Source organism: Phyllostomus discolor, chromosome 1, assembly GCF_004126475.2.
Source record: "Phyllostomus discolor isolate MPI-MPIP mPhyDis1 chromosome 1, mPhyDis1.pri.v3, whole genome shotgun sequence".
Taxonomy (NCBI): domain Eukaryota; kingdom Metazoa; phylum Chordata; class Mammalia; order Chiroptera; family Phyllostomidae; genus Phyllostomus; species Phyllostomus discolor.
The window spans coordinates 156,905,191-156,926,264 of record NC_040903.2 but is presented as its reverse complement, the minus strand read 5'-3'; the positions used below and the strand labels follow the sequence as shown (position 1 = coordinate 156,926,264).

The 21,074-nt window shown below is 48.7% G+C and overlaps 1 protein-coding gene across 1 annotated transcript; it reads left to right on the top strand.

Annotated features, from left to right (window-relative positions):
* Positions 1-2,993: 2,993 nt before the first annotated feature.
* STRC (stereocilin) lies at positions 2,994-20,887 on the top strand. Its single transcript, XM_036032539.1, has 29 exons — positions 2,994-3,821; positions 4,131-4,916; positions 5,006-5,030; positions 5,771-7,019; positions 8,003-8,065; positions 8,163-8,273; positions 8,444-8,610; positions 8,807-8,993; positions 9,129-9,244; positions 9,508-9,640; positions 9,987-10,169; positions 10,439-10,477; positions 10,662-10,829; positions 11,001-11,066; positions 11,532-11,657; positions 11,965-12,023; positions 12,841-12,964; positions 13,077-13,189; positions 14,705-14,840; positions 15,739-15,935; positions 16,138-16,228; positions 16,441-16,597; positions 17,202-17,371; positions 18,954-19,109; positions 19,483-19,625; positions 19,813-19,961; positions 20,197-20,294; positions 20,391-20,538; positions 20,736-20,887. Exons 1-29 carry the CDS (start codon positions 3,767-3,769, stop codon positions 20,822-20,824), a joined length of 5,304 nt encoding a protein of 1,767 aa, XP_035888432.1. The 5' UTR covers positions 2,994-3,766; the 3' UTR covers positions 20,825-20,887.
* Positions 20,888-21,074: the final 187 nt, after the last annotated feature.

Genomic DNA, 21,074 nt, shown 5'->3' with positions numbered 1-21,074 from the left:
ATGGGAACTCCCCTGTAGGTAACTAACTGCTTCTCTCTTGCTGCTTTTAAGAGTCTCTCTTTACCTTTAACCTTTGGCATTTTAATTATGATGTGTCTTGGTGTGGTCCTTTTTGTATTCAACTTGTTTGGGACTCTCTGTGCTTCCTGGACTTGTGTGTCTATTTCCTTTGCTAAATTAGGGAAGTTTTCTTCATTATGCTTTTAAAGATTTCATTTATTTATTTTTAGAGAGAGGAGAAGGGAAGGAGAAAGAGAGTGAGAGAAACATCAACGTGTTGATGTGTGTGAGAGATACATCGATCACTTGCCTCTCGCAGACCCCTAACTGGGGATCTGGCCTACAATCCAGGCATGTGCCCTGATTGGGAATTGAACTGGTGACCTTACAGTTTTCAGCCCAGCACTCAATCCACTGAGCCACACCAGGGCTGGATTCTTTTTTCTCGTTGTCATTCCAGTTGCTTGTTTTTTGCTTCCTTATGTCCCAAATCATTGATTTGATTCTCTGCTTCATCCACTCTACTGATGTTTCCCTATAAAATGTTCTTTATTTCTATTAGTGCATCCTTCATTTCTAACTGGATGTTTTTTATGCTTTTGCAGTCCTTACTATATTCCTTGAGTACCCTTATAACCAGTGTTTTCAATTCCATGCTTATCTCCCTTTTGTCTAGTTTTTTTTCTAGAGTTTTAATCCTTTCTCTTATTTGGACCATGTTTCTTTGTCTCCTCATTTTGGCAGCCTCCCTGTGTTTGTTTCTGTGGATTAGGTAGAGCTGCTTTGACTCTGTCTTGGTAGTGTGTCCTAATGTAGAACAGTCCAGTGGCATAGCCTCCCCTATTATCCAATCTGGGTACTTGAGGTGCACCATTCTTGTGGGCTAAGTACACCCTCCTCTTGTAGTTGAGCCTTGATTGCTGTTGGTAGGTCAATAGGAGGGATTTACCCAGGCCATTCGGTTGCAAGGACTGACTGTGACACTGTCCACTGACTTCCGACCTCTGTGGAGGATCAGCTGTTCATGGATAGGGTGATGATGCTCCATCATGGTCTGTAGCTCTCCACTGGGTGCACAGGCTCTGACATTTCCCAGGTGATACAGGCCAAGGTCAGCCCCCACCCTGTGTTTTGCTCATAGCCACTCTGCCTTGCTATAAAGCAATCTGAGATGGCTGCTACTTGTGCTGGGCTTGGAGATTCCCAGGTAAAGCCAAGCTGTGGACCTAGGCTGGCTGTTGCTAGTGCCATGCCTGGGGTCACTTAGCAAGAGGTATTTGGATTGGGGGTTCACTGAGGCCAGCTGTTGCTTGTCTGAGAGGATTTAGAGGTTGTGAAGCTTGAGCTCAAGACCAGCCATTCATATGCAAAAATATGTTAACAGCTTGGGTGGGCCAGTAGGTTGGGTGGGACAGAGTCTCAGGTGATTTCCAAGGTGTGACAAATTGTGTTAGCCAGATTGATAGAGCCTCAGATATGGCACCTGCCTGCTGGTTCTATCACTCTGTTGGAGGGGATGGTTCAGAAAAGAGTCAATGGCCTCTGCCTGACTTTCTGTATAGGAGAAAGCTGTCCCCCAGGTCTTGCTTTGATGCCAGACACTTTACTTCCTCCCCATATGCCACTGGTGCATTTCAAGCTACTACTCCGGTGTGGGAGCTCAGAGGCAGTGAGTCGGAGTAGGGAGTCCATGTGTGGGTTCTTTAAGAGGAACTGCTTGGGACTCCAGAAGTTTCTTTCACTGACTCAATCCTCACTGGTATTTGCAACCAGAAGTTATGGGGACTTATCTTCCTGACACTGGAACCCTGGGCTGGGAGTCCTGGTGTGGGCCTGGGACACCTTGCTCCCAAGATATCCCTCCCAATCATTATCCACCACACATGAATGTGGGATCAGCCAGTTTTCTGCATCTCTGTTCCTCCTACCAGTCTAGGCGGATGTGGTTTCTTCAATTCTGTAGTTGTCAGACTTTCAGCTTGATTTCTGCTGATTCTGAATGATGTGGTTGTGCAAGGAGGCAAGCCATGTTTACCTATGCCACCATCTTGACCATAAGTTCCTACTTTAAATTTTTGTAAAAAATTTTATATTGGTTTTTAGTGGGAGAGAGTAAATGAATTATTTAAATTAATTCTCACAACTCTATACTAGTATTTCTCCTTTTTACAGAAAAAAAGTTACACAGAAGTCAGGACCACCTAGTACACACAGCTAGTAAATATTAGACCCAGAATTTGAATATAGGCCATCTCATTTTTTGCTACTATATTAGAGAAAAAGGAGATTTTATTGTGAGAGTTTTTTATAGAACCAAGTGCAGAAATTCATGTGGATTGCAGGATGGGCTGGAACCAGGAGCTAGAGAGCTGTTGGGAGCCTAGGCAATATTCTTTCTCTAACTATTCTCTCGGCTTCTCAGACTAGATGTGGTACCTTTGATGGGAAAAGGGAAAATATTGGTAAATTGAAGCAATAGATCATTTTACTGGTCCTAACTTTTGGCTCTCCTTGGAAAATCCCAGCATTGCCCTCAACTCCTTCTGCAGCCTGGGCCCACTCATTCTTTTTCTTTTGGCATTAGTTCCCTCACTTATAAAATGAGAAGTTTTTACTGGAGGATTCCTCAGTTCCCTTCCAGCTCTAAAATTCTATACTCCTAAGTCAACCTTCTAGGAGAGAGGTGCATTAATAATGGATTTGAAGGTGTAGGTTTGAGGAATAAAATAGAAGAGTGTTCTAAAGAAAGAAGAACAAACTAATGCTTTGAAGGGAGCCACAGCGTTGAATTACTGTTTAGACCTAGTATCAGGTAAAGACCTTTGGGGATATATAAATGGAGGACAGAAAAGACTTCTCACCCTGATATGAGACCAGGTTATTTGAGTGAGATCTCTCTGACCTATGACAAGTTCATTCGATCTCTCTCCCTCTCTCTCTCTCTCTCTCTCTCTCTCTCTCTCTCTCTCTCTCTCTCCTCTCAGCCCCCCTTGCACAGTGGTTTAATCTGGTTTATCTCTTTTCTCAGCAAAAATTTTCTTTAGGGCTTTTACTTAGGTCCCAGTAAGAGAGCCAGCAGGGAACCCAAACATTTGAATCACCTAGTGAGCAAATCTCAAACAACTGACAGGGTCTGTTTTCTTATCCATAAAATGAGGGGTTTGGTCTGTGTGCTCTCTGAAGTCCCGCCCAGCTCTTCACATTTTATGGTTTTGGGCACTGAAACAAAAGCAGACCTCATCTTCCTCCATGCTCCATGGTTGGACCAGAACTTTTCTCCATTTCTCTTCTCTGTTTACACCTGGCTTTCAAGTTCCTTTCTCCTGCGCTCCCTTTCTTCCTCGATTCCCTCAGATCCTACTTGCTTTTTAGCTCCTTTGAACCCTCTTTATTTTCTTGTATTTTCTGCAGAGACCCCAGATTATACACTGGGTCTTCAGTTTTCCATCTCCATGCTGGCCTACTCCTATTTGCATTCTGGTTCCTAACTGAAGCTATCCTCCTGGGTTCCTCCAAGGCCCCCCCTGAATCCCCTATCATTTGTTCCTCTCGCAGAAGCACACCTTTCTCCAAAGTCAAAGGATCAGGTATTCCGTGGCTCAGGTGACAAACCTGCTGTCAGGTTACAGATATTGTTTCCTGAAAAGCCACACTACAGTGTCAGCGGAGACTCAGGCTGCCTGTAGTGCCCTGCCCTTACCTGGCTATCCCACACAAGGTGAGAATAACCAGAATTCACCTCTAGCACCAGTGCTCACCTGGAAACATGGCTCTGAGCCCCTGGCCCCTGTTGCTGCTGCTGCTACTGCTGTCCTGTACAGGTGAGAGAAACAGTGAACAGCGCTGGGGATGAAGGGGGAGGTTGCTGGAAAGAAACTTAAGAATGCGGAGATTAACTGTTTAGGTAAAAGATACAGAAAGGGGCAAGGAAAGGGGACAGGAACTGGAAATGAGGGAGAAAATGACAGTTAAGAGAGCAAGCCAAGACAACATAGGATGATGAAAGGGACCCAGCTCCCCATCCCCTTCACCTCATCTTTAGATCCAGGCTGGGACTGGGCTCCTGGGCAGGGCTGAGTTTGGGTTTTAGGATCTTCCTCTTTAGTGACCTCCAGTTTCTCTTCTTACAGTGACTCTGGCCCCTATTGGGCCTCAGTCCCTGGACCCTGGTCTCTCCCTCCTGAAGTCATTGCTCTCCACTCTGGACCTGGCTTCCCGGGGGTCCCTCAGCCACTCACAGTTCTCTGCATTCTTGGCCAACATTTCTTCTTCTTTTGAACCTGGGAGAATGGGGGAGGGACCGGTGGGAGAGCCACCACCTCCCCAGCCCCCTGCCCTCCGGCTCCATGATTTCCTAGTGACACTGAGAGGCAGCCCGGACTGGGAGCCAATGCTAGGGCTGCTAGGTGATGTGCTGGCACTGCTGGGACAGGAGCAGACCCCCCGGGAATTCCTGGGGCACCAGGCAGGTGTGCTGAGTGGACTCGCAGAGGTGCTACTGGGAGCCTTAGTTCCTGGGGGACCCCCTATGCCTACCCGGCCCCCATGCACCCGTGATGGGCCCTCTGACTGCATCCTGGTGGCTGACTGGTTGCCTTCTCTGCTGCTGTTGTTAGAGGGCACACGCTGGCAGACCCTGGTGCAGGTGCAGCCCAGTATGGAGCCCACCAATGCCACAGGCCTTGATGGGAGGGAGCCAGCCCCCCACTTTTTACAGGGTCTGTTGGGTTTGCTCATCCCAGTGGGGGAACTTGTCTCTGAGGAGGCTCTTTGGGGAGGTCTGCTGCGCACAGTGGGGGCCCCCCTCTATGCTGCCTTCCAGGAGGGGCTGCTCCGTGTCACTGACTCCCTGCAGGATGAGGTCTTTTCCATTCTGGGGCAACCAGAGCCTGATGCCAATGGGAAGTGCCAGGGAGGTGAGTGCTTCTGGGGCCAGGGCTGGGCTATGGCAGGGCAAGAAGGGGTGAGATTGGGGTAGTCCTCTTTCTTACTCTTTCCCTCCTAGGCAACCTACGGCAGCTGCTATTATGGTAAGTAACAGCAGAGGAGTTCTGGGGGACTGGGCTTGGGAAGTTGTCAGCTTCCAGCACGGAAGAGGAAACTGACAATTTGGTGGTTTTGGTGGTTTTAGAGTGTGCCTGTTTGGGTTGGTGTCCCAGCTCTACTTCTTTCTAGCCATGTGACTTTGGGCAGGTCACATTCTCATTCTATGCCTCAGTTTCCCCAAGAGTAAAATATGGATAATATTAGCTATTGCAGAGTTGTTCCAGGAGATTAAATGAATTGATACTGTATGTGTAAATCACATAGACCAGTTCCTGGCACATAGTGCTTAGTAAATGTTAGCTAATAAAGACAGAATGTGGAAAAAAAAGGACAAGACCAGATTTCTCCACCCTTTACTATTTCAGCACAGCAGTGCCAGAGCACAACTGGAAATGTTCAGTTGTACAGATTTACTGATATGAGGCCAACCAAGGGTTATGTTTAAGTTACCTAAGTGCATATAAAAAAGGAAGAAGAGGGGGCCAGGTAGACAGAGGGACTCTGACTGGTTTTCTCCTAGGAGATTTTGTGCCTCAGCAGGACAGATCTCTTCTTTTTCCCTGCACCCCAGGATTTAAAACTAACACCTACACTCTAGGGACCTCATGTTTGGAAAAGCCTATTTTTGCCACCACCCCCTCCAGGGCTCTGGGCCAGGGTCAGACTCTTCAACTGGAGGAAATGTAAACTAACCAGATCCTACCTACTCCTCCCTTGCACTCAGGGGCGTCCGGCACAACCTTTCCTGGGATGTCCAGGCGCTGGGCTTTCTGTCTGGATCACCACCCCCACCCCCTGCCCTCCTCAACTGCCTGAGCAATGGTGTGCCTCTGCCCAGGACTTCCCAGCCCTCAGCCCACATCAGCCCTCGCCAACGGCGAGCCATCTCTGTGGAGGCCCTCTGCGAGAACCACTCAGGCCCAGGACCACCCTACAGCATTTCCAACTTCTCCATCCACTTGCTCTGCCAGCTCACCAGGCCTGCCACCCCGCAACCCCCTCCCAGCATTACTGCCATTTGCCAGACAGCTGTGTGGTATGCAGTCTCATGGGCACCAGGTGCCCAAGGCTGGCTACAGGCCTGCCATGACCAGTTTCCTGACCAGTTCCTAGAAGCAATTTGTCACAACCTCTCCTTTTCAGCCCTGTCTGGCCCCAACCGCCGCCTGATAAAGCCACTCTGTGCTGGTTTGCTCCCACCCCCTACCAGCTGCCCTGACGGTCTGCCCCCTGTTCCCGTCACCCCAGAGATCTTCTGGGGCTGCTTCTTGGAGAATGAGACTCTATGGGCAGAGCGGCTGTGTAGGGAGGCAAGTCTGCAGGCTGTACCCCCCAGCAACCAGGCTTGGGTTCAGCATGTATGCCAGGGCCCTACCACAGATATCACTGCCTTCCCACCCTGCCACATTGGACCCTGTGGGGAACGCTGTCCAGATGGGGGCAGTTTCCTGATGATGGTATGTGTCAATGACACCATATATGAAGCCCTGGTGCCCTACTGGCCCTGGCTAGCAGGACAGTGCCGAATAAGTCGTGGGGGCAATGACACTTGCTTTTTAGATGGGCTACTGGGCCCTCTTCTGCCCTCTCTGCCACCACTGGGACCATCCCCACTCTGCCTGGCCCCAGGCCCCTTCCTGCTTGGCATGCTCTCCCAATTGCCACGCTGTCAGTCCGCTGTGCCAGCCCTTGCCCACCCTACACGCCTACATTATCTCCTGCGCCTGCTGACCTTCCTCATGGGTCCAGGGGCCGGAGGGACTGAAGCTCAGGGGATGCTGGGTCAGGCCCTGCTGCTCTCCAGTCTCCCAGACAACTGTTCCTTCTGGGATGCCTTCCGCCCAGAGGGCCGGCGCAGTGTGCTACGGACAGTTGGGGAATATCTGGAACAGGAGGAACTGCCGCCTTCACCAGACTTGGAACTCACCGACAGCTCTGGAATGAGCAAGATGGAGCTGCTGGCCTGCTTCAGTGTGAGTGCTCTGCTAAGGTGAAAGCTCCAGGAACAGAGGGAAGGGCCTCCTGGGGAATCTCTAATACTGAGAGGCAGTAGTATAATGTTGTGGTTTAAGCATACAGGTCTGGAGTGAGGCAGCCCAGTGTTGATCTCTTTGTTTTGTGATCAACCTTGTAAAAATTAGTTAACCTCTCTGAACAATTTTTTTTCCCTCATCTGTAAATGGGGGAGAATAATGGTGATACTCTTCTGGGGTGGCTGTAAGAATCTCATGAGATAATATATGCTGCGAGCTCAGCATTGTGCATGAGACAGAAATATGTAATAAATGTTATCTTGTTTTCTTTCTGATTTTTTTACTCTCCCCCTTTCTGCTTCAGAAAGGAAATGGATCAAGTTGGAAGGCTCTAATTCTGTCCCTAGACAGTGAGAATTGAAAGCTGGTAAAATAGGAAAATAAGGCAGAAATGAGAAAAATTTAGGGAGACTATGAATCAGAAGACTCGGGCTCTAAGTTTAACTATGCCACAAATTAGTATGGGCTTGGGCAAGTAATTTAATTTAGCTTTCTGGACTTCAGTGTCTTCTCTGTAGAGTGAAGGGGACAGAATATGTAAATACCATAATTCATTGAGTGCCTGTTATGTGTAAGGAACTTTGCTAGCTTCTGTAGGGTATATAAAGATTTCTTACACCATGTTAGGAGCCATCTTTCTCAAGCCCTGGGATCAATGAAGTGGGATTAGATAGACTTGTAATGACTTGTAGTAATTTGGTTCAGATCCACAAGTATTTATTGAGCCAACTATGGACCTGGCTTGGAAGAGGACATGGGTATAAGAGATGTTAGAAATGTGGTCCCTGACTTAAAGGAGTTTAACATCTGAGGAAATACACATACTAGCTTCATCCTAGCTAGTGGAGTTGGACTGCCTGAGGAAGCTGCAGGAGGGACAGGGAAAACAGCTCTTTTGCATCTTGTCTGTCTCCCCGCACCAGCCTGTTCTATGGGATCTGCTCCAGAGGGAGAAGAGTGTTTGGGCCCTGCAGATTCTAATGCAGGTAACAGTTGGAGGGGTTTGAGGGTGGACTGAGTGACAGCAGTGGCCTGAGGTCCCCGCCCTGTGAGACCATGCTCACCATGACTTCCTACTCCCAGGCATACCTACACATGCCCCCGGAAAATCTCCAGCAGCTGGTGCTTTCAGCAGAGACAGAGGCTGCTCAGGGCTTCCTGACGCTCATGCACCGTTCCTGGTCCCAGCTGCAGGTGGGCATAGAGGGGGAGGGGAACAGGGTGGAGGGAGAAGTCTAGGGATCAGGAGTATCTGGAGCCTGGTGTGCAGAAGGCTTGTCCCAGTGGAAGGAGGAACTCAAGAGAGGAGATGGCAAACATACTGAGCGTCTCCAGACCCAGCATCCATTCCTGTGCCCCCACAGGTACCGCCATCTGAGGAGCAGGCCCTTGGTCACCTGACAGCTTTGCTGCTCCAGCGGTATCCACGCCTCACCTCCCAGCTCTTCATTGATCTGTCACCGCTCATCCCCTTCCTGGCTGTATCTGACCTGATGCGCTTCCCACCATCCCTGCTGGCCAACGACAGTGTGTAAGGATCTCACGCCACTTCTCCTGATCCTGTTAGGGTCAGGCCAACCCCATTCGCCTGGAGCAGCTTCTTCCACAGCATCACCTCTCTATTAAAACCAGGGAGAGTTTCTTTCCTGCCCATGACAGTGGGGCTGCAGAGAACCAGGGGACAATTGGGAACAGGGCTGAGGGTTAAAGCTCATTACTTTCCCCAGCCTGGCTGCCATCCGGGATAACAGCCCAGGAATGAGGCCTGAACAGAAAGAGGCTCTGGCAAGGCGACTGCTAGCCCCTGAGCTGTTCGGGGAAGTGCCTGCCTGGCCCCAGGAGCTTCTGTGGGCGGTGTTGCCTCTGCTTCCCCACCTTCCTCTAGAGAACTTTCTGCAGCTCAGTCCTCAGCAGGTATGAGAATCATCCTCACTTGGTTAGTCCATCTTCTGCTAGGTGGGATGGGAGTCAGAAGTATGTCTCCTAGTGAGCCTCTCCCTGAAACTGCCCCACAGTGACCCTAACTCAAACTGACCCTCCCCATCTCAGATCCAGGCCCTGGAGGATAGCTGGCCAGCAGCAGGTCTCGGGCCAGGACATGCCCGGCATGTGCTGCGTAGCCTGGTGAACCAGAGTGTCCAGGATGGAGAGGAGCAAGTGCGCAGGTGAGTAGTTGTAGAATCAGTGATCGAGGCCAGAGTGGGAGAAAGCAGGTGCAGTTGCCACGAGGGGTTAGAGTCCTGGGTAGAAAGGAGCAAGAGGGTAGACGGTGGTGGGCTCCAGGAGGGAGGCCTACCTATGACACTCTCCTAGCTTTATGGCATGTCCTAGCCTGGTGGTCAGAGCGCCTACTCCATGCATCCACATGGTCCCTGCCTTAGTACCAGCCTCAGAGACCACATGAAGGCCAGCTTTGTGCCCTCCTCAGGCTGGGACCCCTCGCTTGTTTCCTGACCCCTGAGGAGCTGCAGAGCCTGGTACCCTTGAATGATCCGATGGGGCCAGTAGAACAGGGGCTGCTGGAATGTGCAGCCAATGGGACCCTCAGCCCACAAGGACGGGTGAGCCCCTTGGCACAGGCCTACCAGACTCTAGGAGTTCCCTGGGTCTGTATGGAGGACTTGCCCAGTCATCTCAGCTAACCTTGAACACAGTGGTGCCAGCCCACCCCCACCTCTGCTATCTCCATTCCTTATGCCACTCTGATTTGTTACCACCTCTTCCTGACCCTACCCTATCTGGTCTATGACACTCCAAACATATCCTCTGACATCTTGAACCCAACCTGCTCCTGTCCCATCCTTGTTTCCAACCCTAGCCTAGGCCCTGGGAAATCTGGATGTGGAATTAGAGAGAATTAAGGGAACCTGTCTTTTCTCTCCAGTCCCGTATCTTCTTTGGTTACAGGTGGCATATGAACTCCTGGGGGTATTGCGCTCATCTGGAGGAGCTGTGATGAGCCCTGGGGAGCTGCGGGTCTGGGCCCCTCTCTTCCCTCAGCTGGGCCTCCGCTTCCTGCAGGAGCTGTCAGAGCCCCAGCTTAGAGCCATGCTTCCTGCCCTGCAGGGGACCGGTGTCACACCTGCCCAGGTGGGCCTACCTTACTCCCTGGCATCCGCCTTCCACCCTCTGGAATGCCAGTCAAAAGAATTACATGCAGGGATACCATCAGCCTCCCTGAAACCTCCTAATCCTCTGTTCCGAGGAGTATTCCCTCATCCCCCTTCCTCAGATCAAGAAACAGCCAGGAGCCAGGCTGGTTAGTGGGGGTGATAGAGAGACCACTGAAAGTTTTGGAGGGCTTAGGACCCTGCTGCCAGGACCTGAGAACTCTTGTTTCCTGTCCCATCCCACCTTAGGCTGTCCTGCTGCTTGGACGGCTCCTTCCTAGGCATGAAGTAAGTAGCAACAATTTTGCACCATTCTTGAGGGGGTCTCTGTGCCCCCTTTCCCTGGCTTCCACATCTGCCCCTCCATCCCTGTCAGCTCCCCTCATACCTGCTGCCTGGCTGCACTGTGATTATTGTCTTCCCCACCACCCTGCCCTTCTCCTTCAGGCCTCTTGTCTTTCTTGCTTTTCAGCTGTCCTTGGAGGAACTCTGCTCCTTGCATCCTCTGCTGCCAGGCCTCAGCTCGCAGACACTGCAGGCCATCCCTAAGAGAGTTCTGGTTGGGGCCTGTTCCTGCCTGGCCCCTGAACTGTCACACCTCTCAGCCTGCCAAACCGCAGCACTGCTGCAGACCTTTCGGGTATTCGAGTACATGGGAGTAGCAGGTGGAGCAGGGGGGGGGGTTGGGGGATGGTGTGGTAAGACAATCAAGGCTGTGGGCTCCAGTTGGGAGGCGGGCATCTTTCCTGTGGCCAGGGAAGGCCTCCCATACCTCCCCACACACCCAGAAACACACATACTTCTCATGCAGGTGAAAGATGGCGTTAAAAACATGGGTGCAACAGGTGCTGGGGCAGCTGTGTGTATCCCTGGTCAGGTATGTGTGGGATCTCCTGACTAGGATCTCCATGACCCTGGCAGTTGCATATGGCTAGTGCTGCCCCAGACAGTGGACTTGAGAGTTCAGGTTAGCTCTGTGCCCACCAAGACATTAGCAGGTCTCCCCAATTCCAGATTCAGGATAACATGACCCACACTGTTGTAGAAAAGCCAGAAGGGTCTGAGAAACCTTGCAGGCCAACCACCACACTTGCAGATAAACAGACCAAGGCTCAGAGAGGCTAAGGCACTTTAGTTCCTCAGATGCCTAAATAGCAGCGACACTTGGCCACAGTTGCCTTCAGGGTGAGGGCTGTCAGACGTGCATTGCCACAGTGGCACATGCCATTCCACTCTGATCCTAGCTTTGGTCCCTTTCTGCCCCCATGGCTCCTTTCCTCTGAGGGCCAAGTCCAGACCCTCTCACCTATCACTACACTGCTACACCCATCCCCACCGGCAGCCCATCCCCACCACTTGGCCAGACTGCCTGCTTCCCCTGCTCCCACTAAAGCTGCTGCAACTGGACTCTCCGGCTCTTCTGGCTGACCGAAGGCGCTACCGGGAGCTGCCCTGGTCTGAGCAGCAGGTAATTCTCCCCACTTACCCCCCAGACTCCTCTTTCTCAATGTGTTCCACCTCTTCTACCCATCCCTCAGACCTAGATCTGGTGTCTTATTCCTAGTATCCTATATAATGTGACTTGCTTTGCTCTTTCTCCTTCTTCCATATTTCCCCATTTCTCTCTCTCTCCCTCTCTGACACAGGAGAGGGCATTTGGGAGAGTGAGAGACTGGTGGGGCCCACAGGGTCAGAGGTAGGACTGGGTCCAAGGCAATTTAGGTTGTTGGGCAATATCTCTGCTGGGAAGCGGTTCCTCTTTCTTTCTCTTGTAGGCACAGTTTCTCTGGAAGAAGATGCAGGTGCCCAACAACCTGACCCTCAGGAATCTGCAGTGAGTAACTTGTGTTGAGCAGTGAGTTTAATTCAGTTAGCACTTGTAAGTGTTTACCATGTTCCAGGCATCATGTGATATGCAACAGGGCATACAGGGATGAAAGATGCATGGTCCCAACCTGTGAGCATTCTCCTGCCTCCTTCTCTCCTTACTCTCTGACCTTCCACAGTGCCACACCTGTCCCAGCTAGATCTAAGGGATTCAGGAGACCCAGGTTCAGGTCTCAGGCCTGTCACCTATTTGTGATTTTGGGAAAATTCCTTAAATTCTCTAAACTTCAGAGTTTGGTTTTGTGGTTTTGTTTTGTTTTGTTTTGTTTTCTGTAAGATGGGATTTAAAATGTTACTTACTTCATAGGTAATTGTGGGGATTAAGTGAGATAAGACATATGAAGTACCTAACACAGTGTCTGGCCTAGTATAAGCTTCCAGTAGACATGTGGTATTATTAGTTTAATTCAAAGTGACTTCAGAGCCACTGGCCAAGCAGGAATAAACAGGAATAAGTAAATATTACTTACCTACACCCACAGTAAAAGAACCATGGGCTTTAGAACCTGAGGACAGGGCTCTAGTTTCAATTTATCCCATTTTTAGTAGAATGATGTTAAGAACGTCATTTGACCTCTGTAAATCTTTATGTTTTTCTCTGATAAATAGTGATGATGTGGGAAGCTAATGAGACTATCTGAGGAAAAACATTTCTCAAACTCCCACAAACAAACATCTGTACTTGTGTTGAGAGTGTTGACATCAAGGAGGAGACAGGCTGCAGCAGGTGCTGCATGAGCATCTACCCACTCACACACCCACAGGGCTCTGGGAACCCTGGCAGGTGGCATGTCCTGTGAGTTTCTGCAGCAGATCAACCTGATGACAGACTTCATTGAAGTGGTACACATGATCTATCAACTGCCCACTGGAGTTCGGGGAAGCCTGGTAAGAGAGGTGTCTGGGCATTAAAGTGGGAGCAGGGAGGCAGGGACTCTGGCCATGCCCATGTTCCCATGCTCAGGCCTGTCCGGCCCTGCCTCCCCACCCTTTTCCACAGAGGGCTTGTATCTGGGCAGAGCTACAGCGGAGGATGGCAATGCCAGAGCCAGAGCTGGCCACTCTGGGGCCAGAACTGAGTGGGCTAGACACTAAGCTACTCCTGGACTTACCGTAAGTGCTACAAATGGAGATGCTGGATCCTTAGAAACTCAACCCAGAGTAGAAGCTCTGTCCTTAGTCAATGCCCTGGAGGTAGTGATTTTTCTGTCTGGTGTTTCCTTGACATCAAGTATTGCCAGAAGCTGAGGAATCTATTCAAAGTTGCTCTGTGTATCAGTTAGTTCCCAGAACATGGTCCCAGCAAGGAAGACCTGAGAGTGGTAGCCCTGTGAGGTGGCCTGCCAAGCAACCTGAAAGTAAGCCAGGCCACATTAACAGAGAAAACAGTAACTGAAATGGGGGAAGCAGGTCCAACCCTGGCCCAGAGGATTGTAGTGCACTCAGGACACTGTATTCTCAGTGAGTTCAGAGGGATAGATAAAGAGAAAATCTATTTAAAAATGTGATAAATGCCTTCAAATACCCCAAAGGCTATCAAATTAAAAAAAAAAAAAACCAGATTGGCACATCTCTGAATGGTCTCATTGGACATGACCAGCAGCAGTGAATGAAAATCAGATTTTTGCACAATATAAAGAAAACTGAGTCAGTGAGTTTCCAGTCATAGGAGCTATTGAAGTCTAGTCTGGATGGCCCCATGGCATGAATGTTGTAGAGCAGATTCAGGTATGGGTTGGGTGAGAAAGGAAATGAACCTAAGGCTCCTCCCAACCCAGAGATTCTTACTCCATTGCCATCAGAACTGCAAATCAGAGAAGAAGAAGTCTGGTGTTAGTCTTCTTGGTGATGAAGTGAGGTAAAAGCAGTTGACCGCATCCTTACATTTTTATGGGCCTTTCCTCAGATTTTGGTTCCTGTACTACTTGGTGGCCCAGTTCCACAACTGACAAACCTAGATAGAGTATAGGATGTCAGTTATGACCTTTGGGCAAAGTTTTTATTTTTTAATGCCATTCATGTTGGTTCTTTGAGATAATTTAGAACCCCAAGGGCCTGAATAAGGTGAATGACCCTGGACCATGATTCAGAAGATCCAATTCCCTCATTCGTGAAAGAGGATGTGAAAAAAAAAACAACTATTTTACCCCCAGGTTTTGTCATAAGAGTCAAAGGAGAGAACACTGAGGAGGAACTTGTAAACTGTGTAGCACTATACAAATGGGAGAGAGTTGTCTCACAGTGAATAGAGGAAAGATGGCACTAGGAAACAGGAATTGTGAGTGACTAAGACCCCACCAACTGATCTCTGTGAACCTCATTTTAAAGGATCTATAAAATAAAGAACAATTTTAAGTGGTACTTAATACTTTTGGCTTTTGATTCAATTTAACAAGGTGGGATTGTTTGTCTTTTTTTTTTTTTCAGGAAGACTAGAACTGTGCCATTCCCTTTGTTCTCTCCCTTCAAGCACTATGATGAGAATTGATCTGGGGCTGTTTAATATCAGTCCCTGTCATGGGCACAGGGTTTGATCTTGTGTTACCTCTTGTCTGGGAAATGTGGCATTCTCTTGTCCCTTCTCAATTTGGCTCAGTTCCAAGTGTCCCTGTTGTCGAATTGCTATAGGACCCGGTTAATGGACAGACTGTCCAGTGAATCCATTATGTTGGTGGTGGAGTTGGTACGAGCTGCTCCAGAACAACTGTTGGAACTGACCCCACTCCACCGGGAAGCCCTGGCAGAGAGGGCACTACAAAACTTGGTAAGAGTCCATTCTATCAGACTCAGAGCAGCTGCTGGGGCAATTCTTACCCCTCAGACAATGCTCTCTGTCATCTAGACCCATCCCCACACTTCTGCTTCCAAACAGGTGCCAATATAGAAGGCCCTACAGCCCTGAGGTGTCCAACCTTTTGACATCTCTGCACCACACTGGAAGGAGAAGAGTTGTCTTGGCCACACATTAAATACATTGCGATGCAGAATCACAAAAAAACATCATAATGCTTTAAATAAATTTACAATTTTGTATTGGGCCACATTCATAGCCATCCTGAGCTACATCAGCCAATGGGCCGCAGGTTAGACACCACTGCCTAGACCCTAAATCAGTAGTTTTCAACCTGTGTGCCATGGCACACTGCTGTGCTGCAAGAAGCACACTGGTATGCTGGGAGAATTTTAAAAAATGCAATACCTGACTATTTAGTCAGAGGCTCTGACCTCTTTTCCCTTAGACTGTCAAATTTAAAAAATGACAACCACCAACACAACAATAGCTGTCTGGTATGAATAAATAAGAATTACACCTAATTTTTTTATCAGATCAGCAAAAAATATATTTTTTGGTGTGCCACAGAATTTTAGTAATTAGTTTATGTGTGCCATGAGATGGAAAAGGTTAAAAATCACTGCCCTTGACCTATCTTTTGGTTTAATGCTTCCTGACTACATCCCTTGGAGTCCAAGGAATCTTTTGGATCCCCCCTCCCAGTCTTTCTGCCTGCTTCTGCCTGAGCTCACTGTTTAAGAAAGTGACATTATAGGGTCTTCAGTTGGGAGCAGGAGGGAGGGAAGGTCAAAGTCTTAGTGTCTTGATCAAAGAGCCTGGTCCTTTGAATCAGAGGTGCATTTTCCCAAGTCTTAATGTCCCTTTCTAGGCTCCAAAGGAGACGACAGTCTCGAGGGAAGTGCTGGAGACATTGGGCCCCTTGGTTGGCTTCCTGGGGATAGAGAGCACACGACGGATCCCCCTACAGACGCTGCTGGCCCACCTCAATCAGCTGCAGGGCTTCTGCCTAGGAGAGCCATTTGCCACAGAGTTGGGATGCCTGCTGTCCCGGGAGCCTCTTCTTGGGTACGGACATTTGAGAACTTCAGATTTTAACTAACCCTGCACCTAGTCTCTCAACCATCATCATCATCAGTAGCAGCTCACTCAATATTTTTGAGGTCCCTTGGAGCCCTGAGTCCTCAATCCTAGCATGTCCTCTTTTCTCCTTCCTTTTCCTCACAGTTCCCTCAGCATCCCAGCCCCTGATCTTCTTCTTGTCTCTCAGGAAGCCAGAGTTGTGGAGCCAGGATGAAGTAGAGCAAGCTGGACGCCTCGTGTTCACTCTGTCTACTGAGGAGATTTCCTTGATCCCCAGGGTGAGGTGAAGGAACAAGGGAGGGAGTAAGAACAGAGAGGGAATTGGTGAGCTGGTTCTGGGAAGCAAAGGCCAAAGAGGTTGAGGGCAGAGAATGTGAAGCCTGAATCTTTGGGAGACTGTTAAAAAAAGATAGGACTTTGGAATTAGAGCTGTAGCAGCTGGCCCTGACCCACCCAGATCTCCCCACCTCCCCTCTACCTTCTCACACAGGAGGCCTTGGGCCCAGAGACCCTGGAGCGGCTTCTAGAGAAGCAGCAGAGCTGGGAACAGAGCAGAGCTGGACAGCTGTGTGGGGGGCCACAGCTTGCTCCCAAGAAAGCAGCTCTGGTAGCTGGGGTTGTACAGCCTGCTGCAGATTATCTCCCAGGTGAAATTACCCAAATACTCACAGCTCAAGCAGGGTGAACAGGAAAGAGTATGCAACATGCAATCAGAAGATGGGGCTCTAGGTGTCCTGTGTCCTTTGAACAAATTTGCACACCTTTTGCTCTCTGGACTTGGGCTTCCTAATATATAAAGCTCAGGGGTCAAAAGGATGCTCTTTAAGATCTCTTCTAGTTCTAGGACTCTATAGCTCTGGGAATTTATAACTCATTACATTATTAGCCCAGGACTCCCCTTTCCCTGCTGTCTTCTCCCTGTGCGTTAAGAACTGAAAGTTCTCTGGGGGGAAGAAGCTTAGAGTGTCGAAAGGAGACACTGTGGGGCTAGGGTCCTGGGTCTAGATCTGCCATTGAATCCCTAGGCAACCCCCTCAGTGTTCCATCTATACAATGTTGGGGTTGTTCTCTCTAGTCAATTGTTCTAATATCCTGGGTGTCCTATAAATCTTTCACTATAGTAATCCCTTGACCCCTACTGCCCACATTGACCGATCCTCCAAAGGCTGGAGGGGTCATTCCTTCTGTAGTTCTCTAAAGTATAGGATATTCTAATACCGCACTGACCCTGGCCCTGCCTTCCCCCTTCAGAACCTGTGCCAAATTGTGCAGATATACGGGGGACGTTTCCAGCAGCCTGGTCTGCAACTCAGATTGCACAGATGGAGCTCTCAGACTTTGAGGACTGCCTGGCACTATTTGCAGGAGACCCAGGACTTGGGCCTGAGGAACTACGGGCAGCAATGGGCAAGGCAAAACAGGTTAGGATTGGGAGGCCAGTTGGGGTTGGCGGTGGTGAAACATGAGAAAGTTGATTGGGTGCGGTGTGGGAAACAAGTGAATGAATAGCGAGGTGAGAGGTGGGGTAAAAGGAGATCAAAGAATTAGAGGGTTTGGCACATATATCCAATGGAATATTACTTGGCCATAAAAGAGAATGAAATATTGCCGGTTTTGACAACATTGATGAACTGAAAGGGTATTATGCTAAGTGAAATAAGTCAGACAGAGAAAGACAAATCCCATATGATTTTACTTACATGTGGAATCTAAAGAGCAAAATAAATTAACAAAAAAAAGCGATAAATACAGAGAACAAATTAATAGTCTCCACATGGGAGGGGAGGCTTGGGGGATGGGTGAAAAGGGTGAAGGGATTAAGAAGTAGAAACTGCTAGTTATAAAAATAGTCATGGGGATGTAAATATAGCATAGGGAATACAATCAATAATTTTGTGTTAACCATGTATGGTGCCAGATGGATAGCAGACATACATGGGTGATCACTTTGTAAGTTATATAAATGTCTAACTACTGCCCTGGCTGGTGTGGCTCAGTGGATTGAGCACTGGCTGCGAACCAAAAGGGTCACCAATTTGATTCTCAATTAGGGCACATGTCTGGGTTTCAGGCCAGGTCCCCAGTAGGGGGCATGCGAGAGGCAACCACACATTGATATTTCTCTCCCTCTCTTTCTCCTTCCCTTCCCCTCTCTCTAAAAATAAATAAATAAAATCTTTTTAAAAAGAAGAAAAAAATTTTTAAAAATGTTTAACTACTATATTGTTCACATGAAGCTAATATAATATTGTATGTCACCTGTAGTTGAAAAATATTTCTTTAAAGTTATTTATTGATTTTAGAGAGGGGGAAAGGGAGAGAGATACAGAAACATTGACTTCTTGTCCAATTTATTTATGCATTCATTGGTTGCTTCTTTTATGTGCCCTGATGGGAGAGTGAACCCACAACCTTGACATACAGAGATGATGCTCTAAACTGAGCTACCCGGCCAGGGCTTACAGCTTTGCAAACCTCCCCCCACCGAAAAAAGAAACCTCCAGAGACAAAAAATGTTAGGCTCCTGAGTAGAAATTCAGAAGGGATGAATACTGAGGAAAGAAAGCTAGTGCAATGAAGAGGGCCAAAGCAGTGATTAGCAAACTTTAGTGTGTGTCAAAATCATCTGGGGAGCAGGTTTTTGAAATGCTGATACCAGAGTCCTATGCTAGACTCACTGAAGAAGACTCTCTGATGATAGGGTCTGAGCATCTGCATTTTAACAGGATTCCTGGTGAGTCTGGTTCACAGAATAGTTTAGAACCCATAGACTACAGTCTGTTATGTTTTCCTACTGAGAATCTAGAATCTTCCAATAACAGCTTAGTCAGAGGAACTTTAGTCTACCCCTTTTATTTTATAGTTGAGGAAACTAAGACCCAGAGAAGGTATGTGCTTTGCCTAGAGTTACACAGCTAAGGTCAGAGGCAAGGCTAACACCCAGCATTCTGATTCCTAGTCCAGTGCTTTTTCCATTTACATTGTTCTACTCTTTCTCCATAGTTATGGGGCCCCCCACGGGGATTTCGTCCTGAGCAGATCCTGCAGCTAGGTCGACTATTAATAGGTCTAGGAGAGCGGGAACTACAGGAGCTAATCCTGGTGGACTGGGGAGTGCTGAGCACCCTTGGGCAGATAGATGGCTGGAGTTCTATTCAGGTAACAACTACTTCCTCCTTACCATCTTCCAAACATCCATCCCACAAAGTGCTCTGGTCATGTAAAGCTTAAGAATTTCTTTCTATGACTCTGAATGATCTTTCTTTATATTTTTCTTAATACCTCATACTAATAGCCTTAGAAACTCTGTGATTTATTCACTCTGAGGTCCTGGACACGTAATACTCCTTCCTGACTCTTTTCTCTTTTCTGTCCTTCTCTTTTTTAGATCCCCAACCTTCCCCATGACTATTGGATCTTCAGGTCTTAATAATAAAAGAATATAATTTGGTGGCACTTGTCAATTCCCTAATCACTTCCCCATCCACTAATTCCCCTGATTTCTATCTTTATCCTGTGCCCTCCACCTCAGCTCCGGGTCGTGGTCTCCAGTTTCTTGCGGCAGAGTGGCCGGCACATGAGCCACCTAGACTTCCTGCACCTGACTGCACTGGGTTACACGCTCTGTGGACTGCGACCAGAGGAGCTACAGCATATCAACAGTTGGGAATTTAGGTCACCTGTGGAGGGAGGGATGTGGGTGGTGGTGCTGGGTAAAGGTGGGCTCACTTGGGAGGGAAGGATCATGAAGAAGTGGTCCCATGGAGGAAGGGACCTCACTTGAAGCCATCTCTATCCCCATCTCATGATCATAGAGCTGATCACCATGGCTGAATCCTTCTCCCCTCTTGCTCTTCTACAGTCAAGCAGCTCTCTTCCTGGGCAACCTGCATCTCCCGTGCTCAGAGGACCAGCTGGAGGTTCTGGCCCAACTCCTTGTGCTGCCTGGTGGTTTTGGCCCAGTCAGTAACTGGGGGCCTGAGATCTTCACTGAAATTGGCACAATAGCAGGTATAGAGGCTGGGCCATTGCTGGTGCTAGTTGAGTACCACACCATGGGTGAACTGGATAGATGGCTGCTCTGGAATTCACGGTGGGAGCCTGGGAGGGCATTTAAATAAGAGGTTGGAGATGTGTTGGAGAAGGTCTGTGGTAGGGTACATGGAGAGTGGTAGGAGGAGGTCTATAGGTTGGAAGAGGCCAATCTAAGACAACTTTTGGATACTCATCCCACTTGCTTCAACAGCTGGGATCCCAGATCTGGCTCTTTCAGCGCTGCTGCGGGAGCAGATCCAGGGCCTTACCCCTCTGGCCATTTCTGTCATTCCTGCTCCTAAATTTGCCGTAAGTATTGATGGACTCAGACCTGGGGTGACCACAAGAGAAGCAGAGCCCAACTGGGGCTCCAATGGATATACCAATTACTGCCCTCACCCCTAGGTGGTGTTCAGCCCCACCCAGCTGTCTAGTCTCACCAGTGTTCAGGCTGTGGCTGTCACTCCTGAGCAAATGGCCTTTCTGAGTCCTGAGCAGCGACGAGCAGTTGCATGGGCCCAGCATGAGGGGATGGAGATTCCAGAACAGCTGGGTGAGTTCCAAGCTGCACAGTGTGACCCTCCATCTCCTGACCCAGAATCTGTCTCCTAGCTTGGTGCCATCTGATTCTTAGAACCAAACCAGGGAGATTCCTGGAGTGAAGGGGTGTACAGGCAGTTAGTGTGCATGTATCAATGGATCCTGGGGAGCATAGTCATAACATTCCTTCCATTCTCTGTCTCATTATAGGTCGAAGCACAGCCTTGGGCCTCCAGGACTTGTCACAACCCTCCTGGGCCCTGGTCTTAGCCATCTGCTTCCTTGGCAACCTGCTATGAGCCTGTCTTAATACTTAAAGGAAGAAATCTTAAGTTATAATGAATAAAGTGCAAATAGAAGTATATTCTAATTGTATTCAGGAAGCTGATGAGTAATATGGGTAAAACGTTGATGCTTTCTACCCAACTGAGAATAAGCATCTGGCATACCATATCTGGAGTCTCTTTACATCATAAATAAACCCATCGCCTCTTTTCCTTCATAGAGGCTGCTCCCTCCTCATCCCATCATTACAAATAATACAGACAG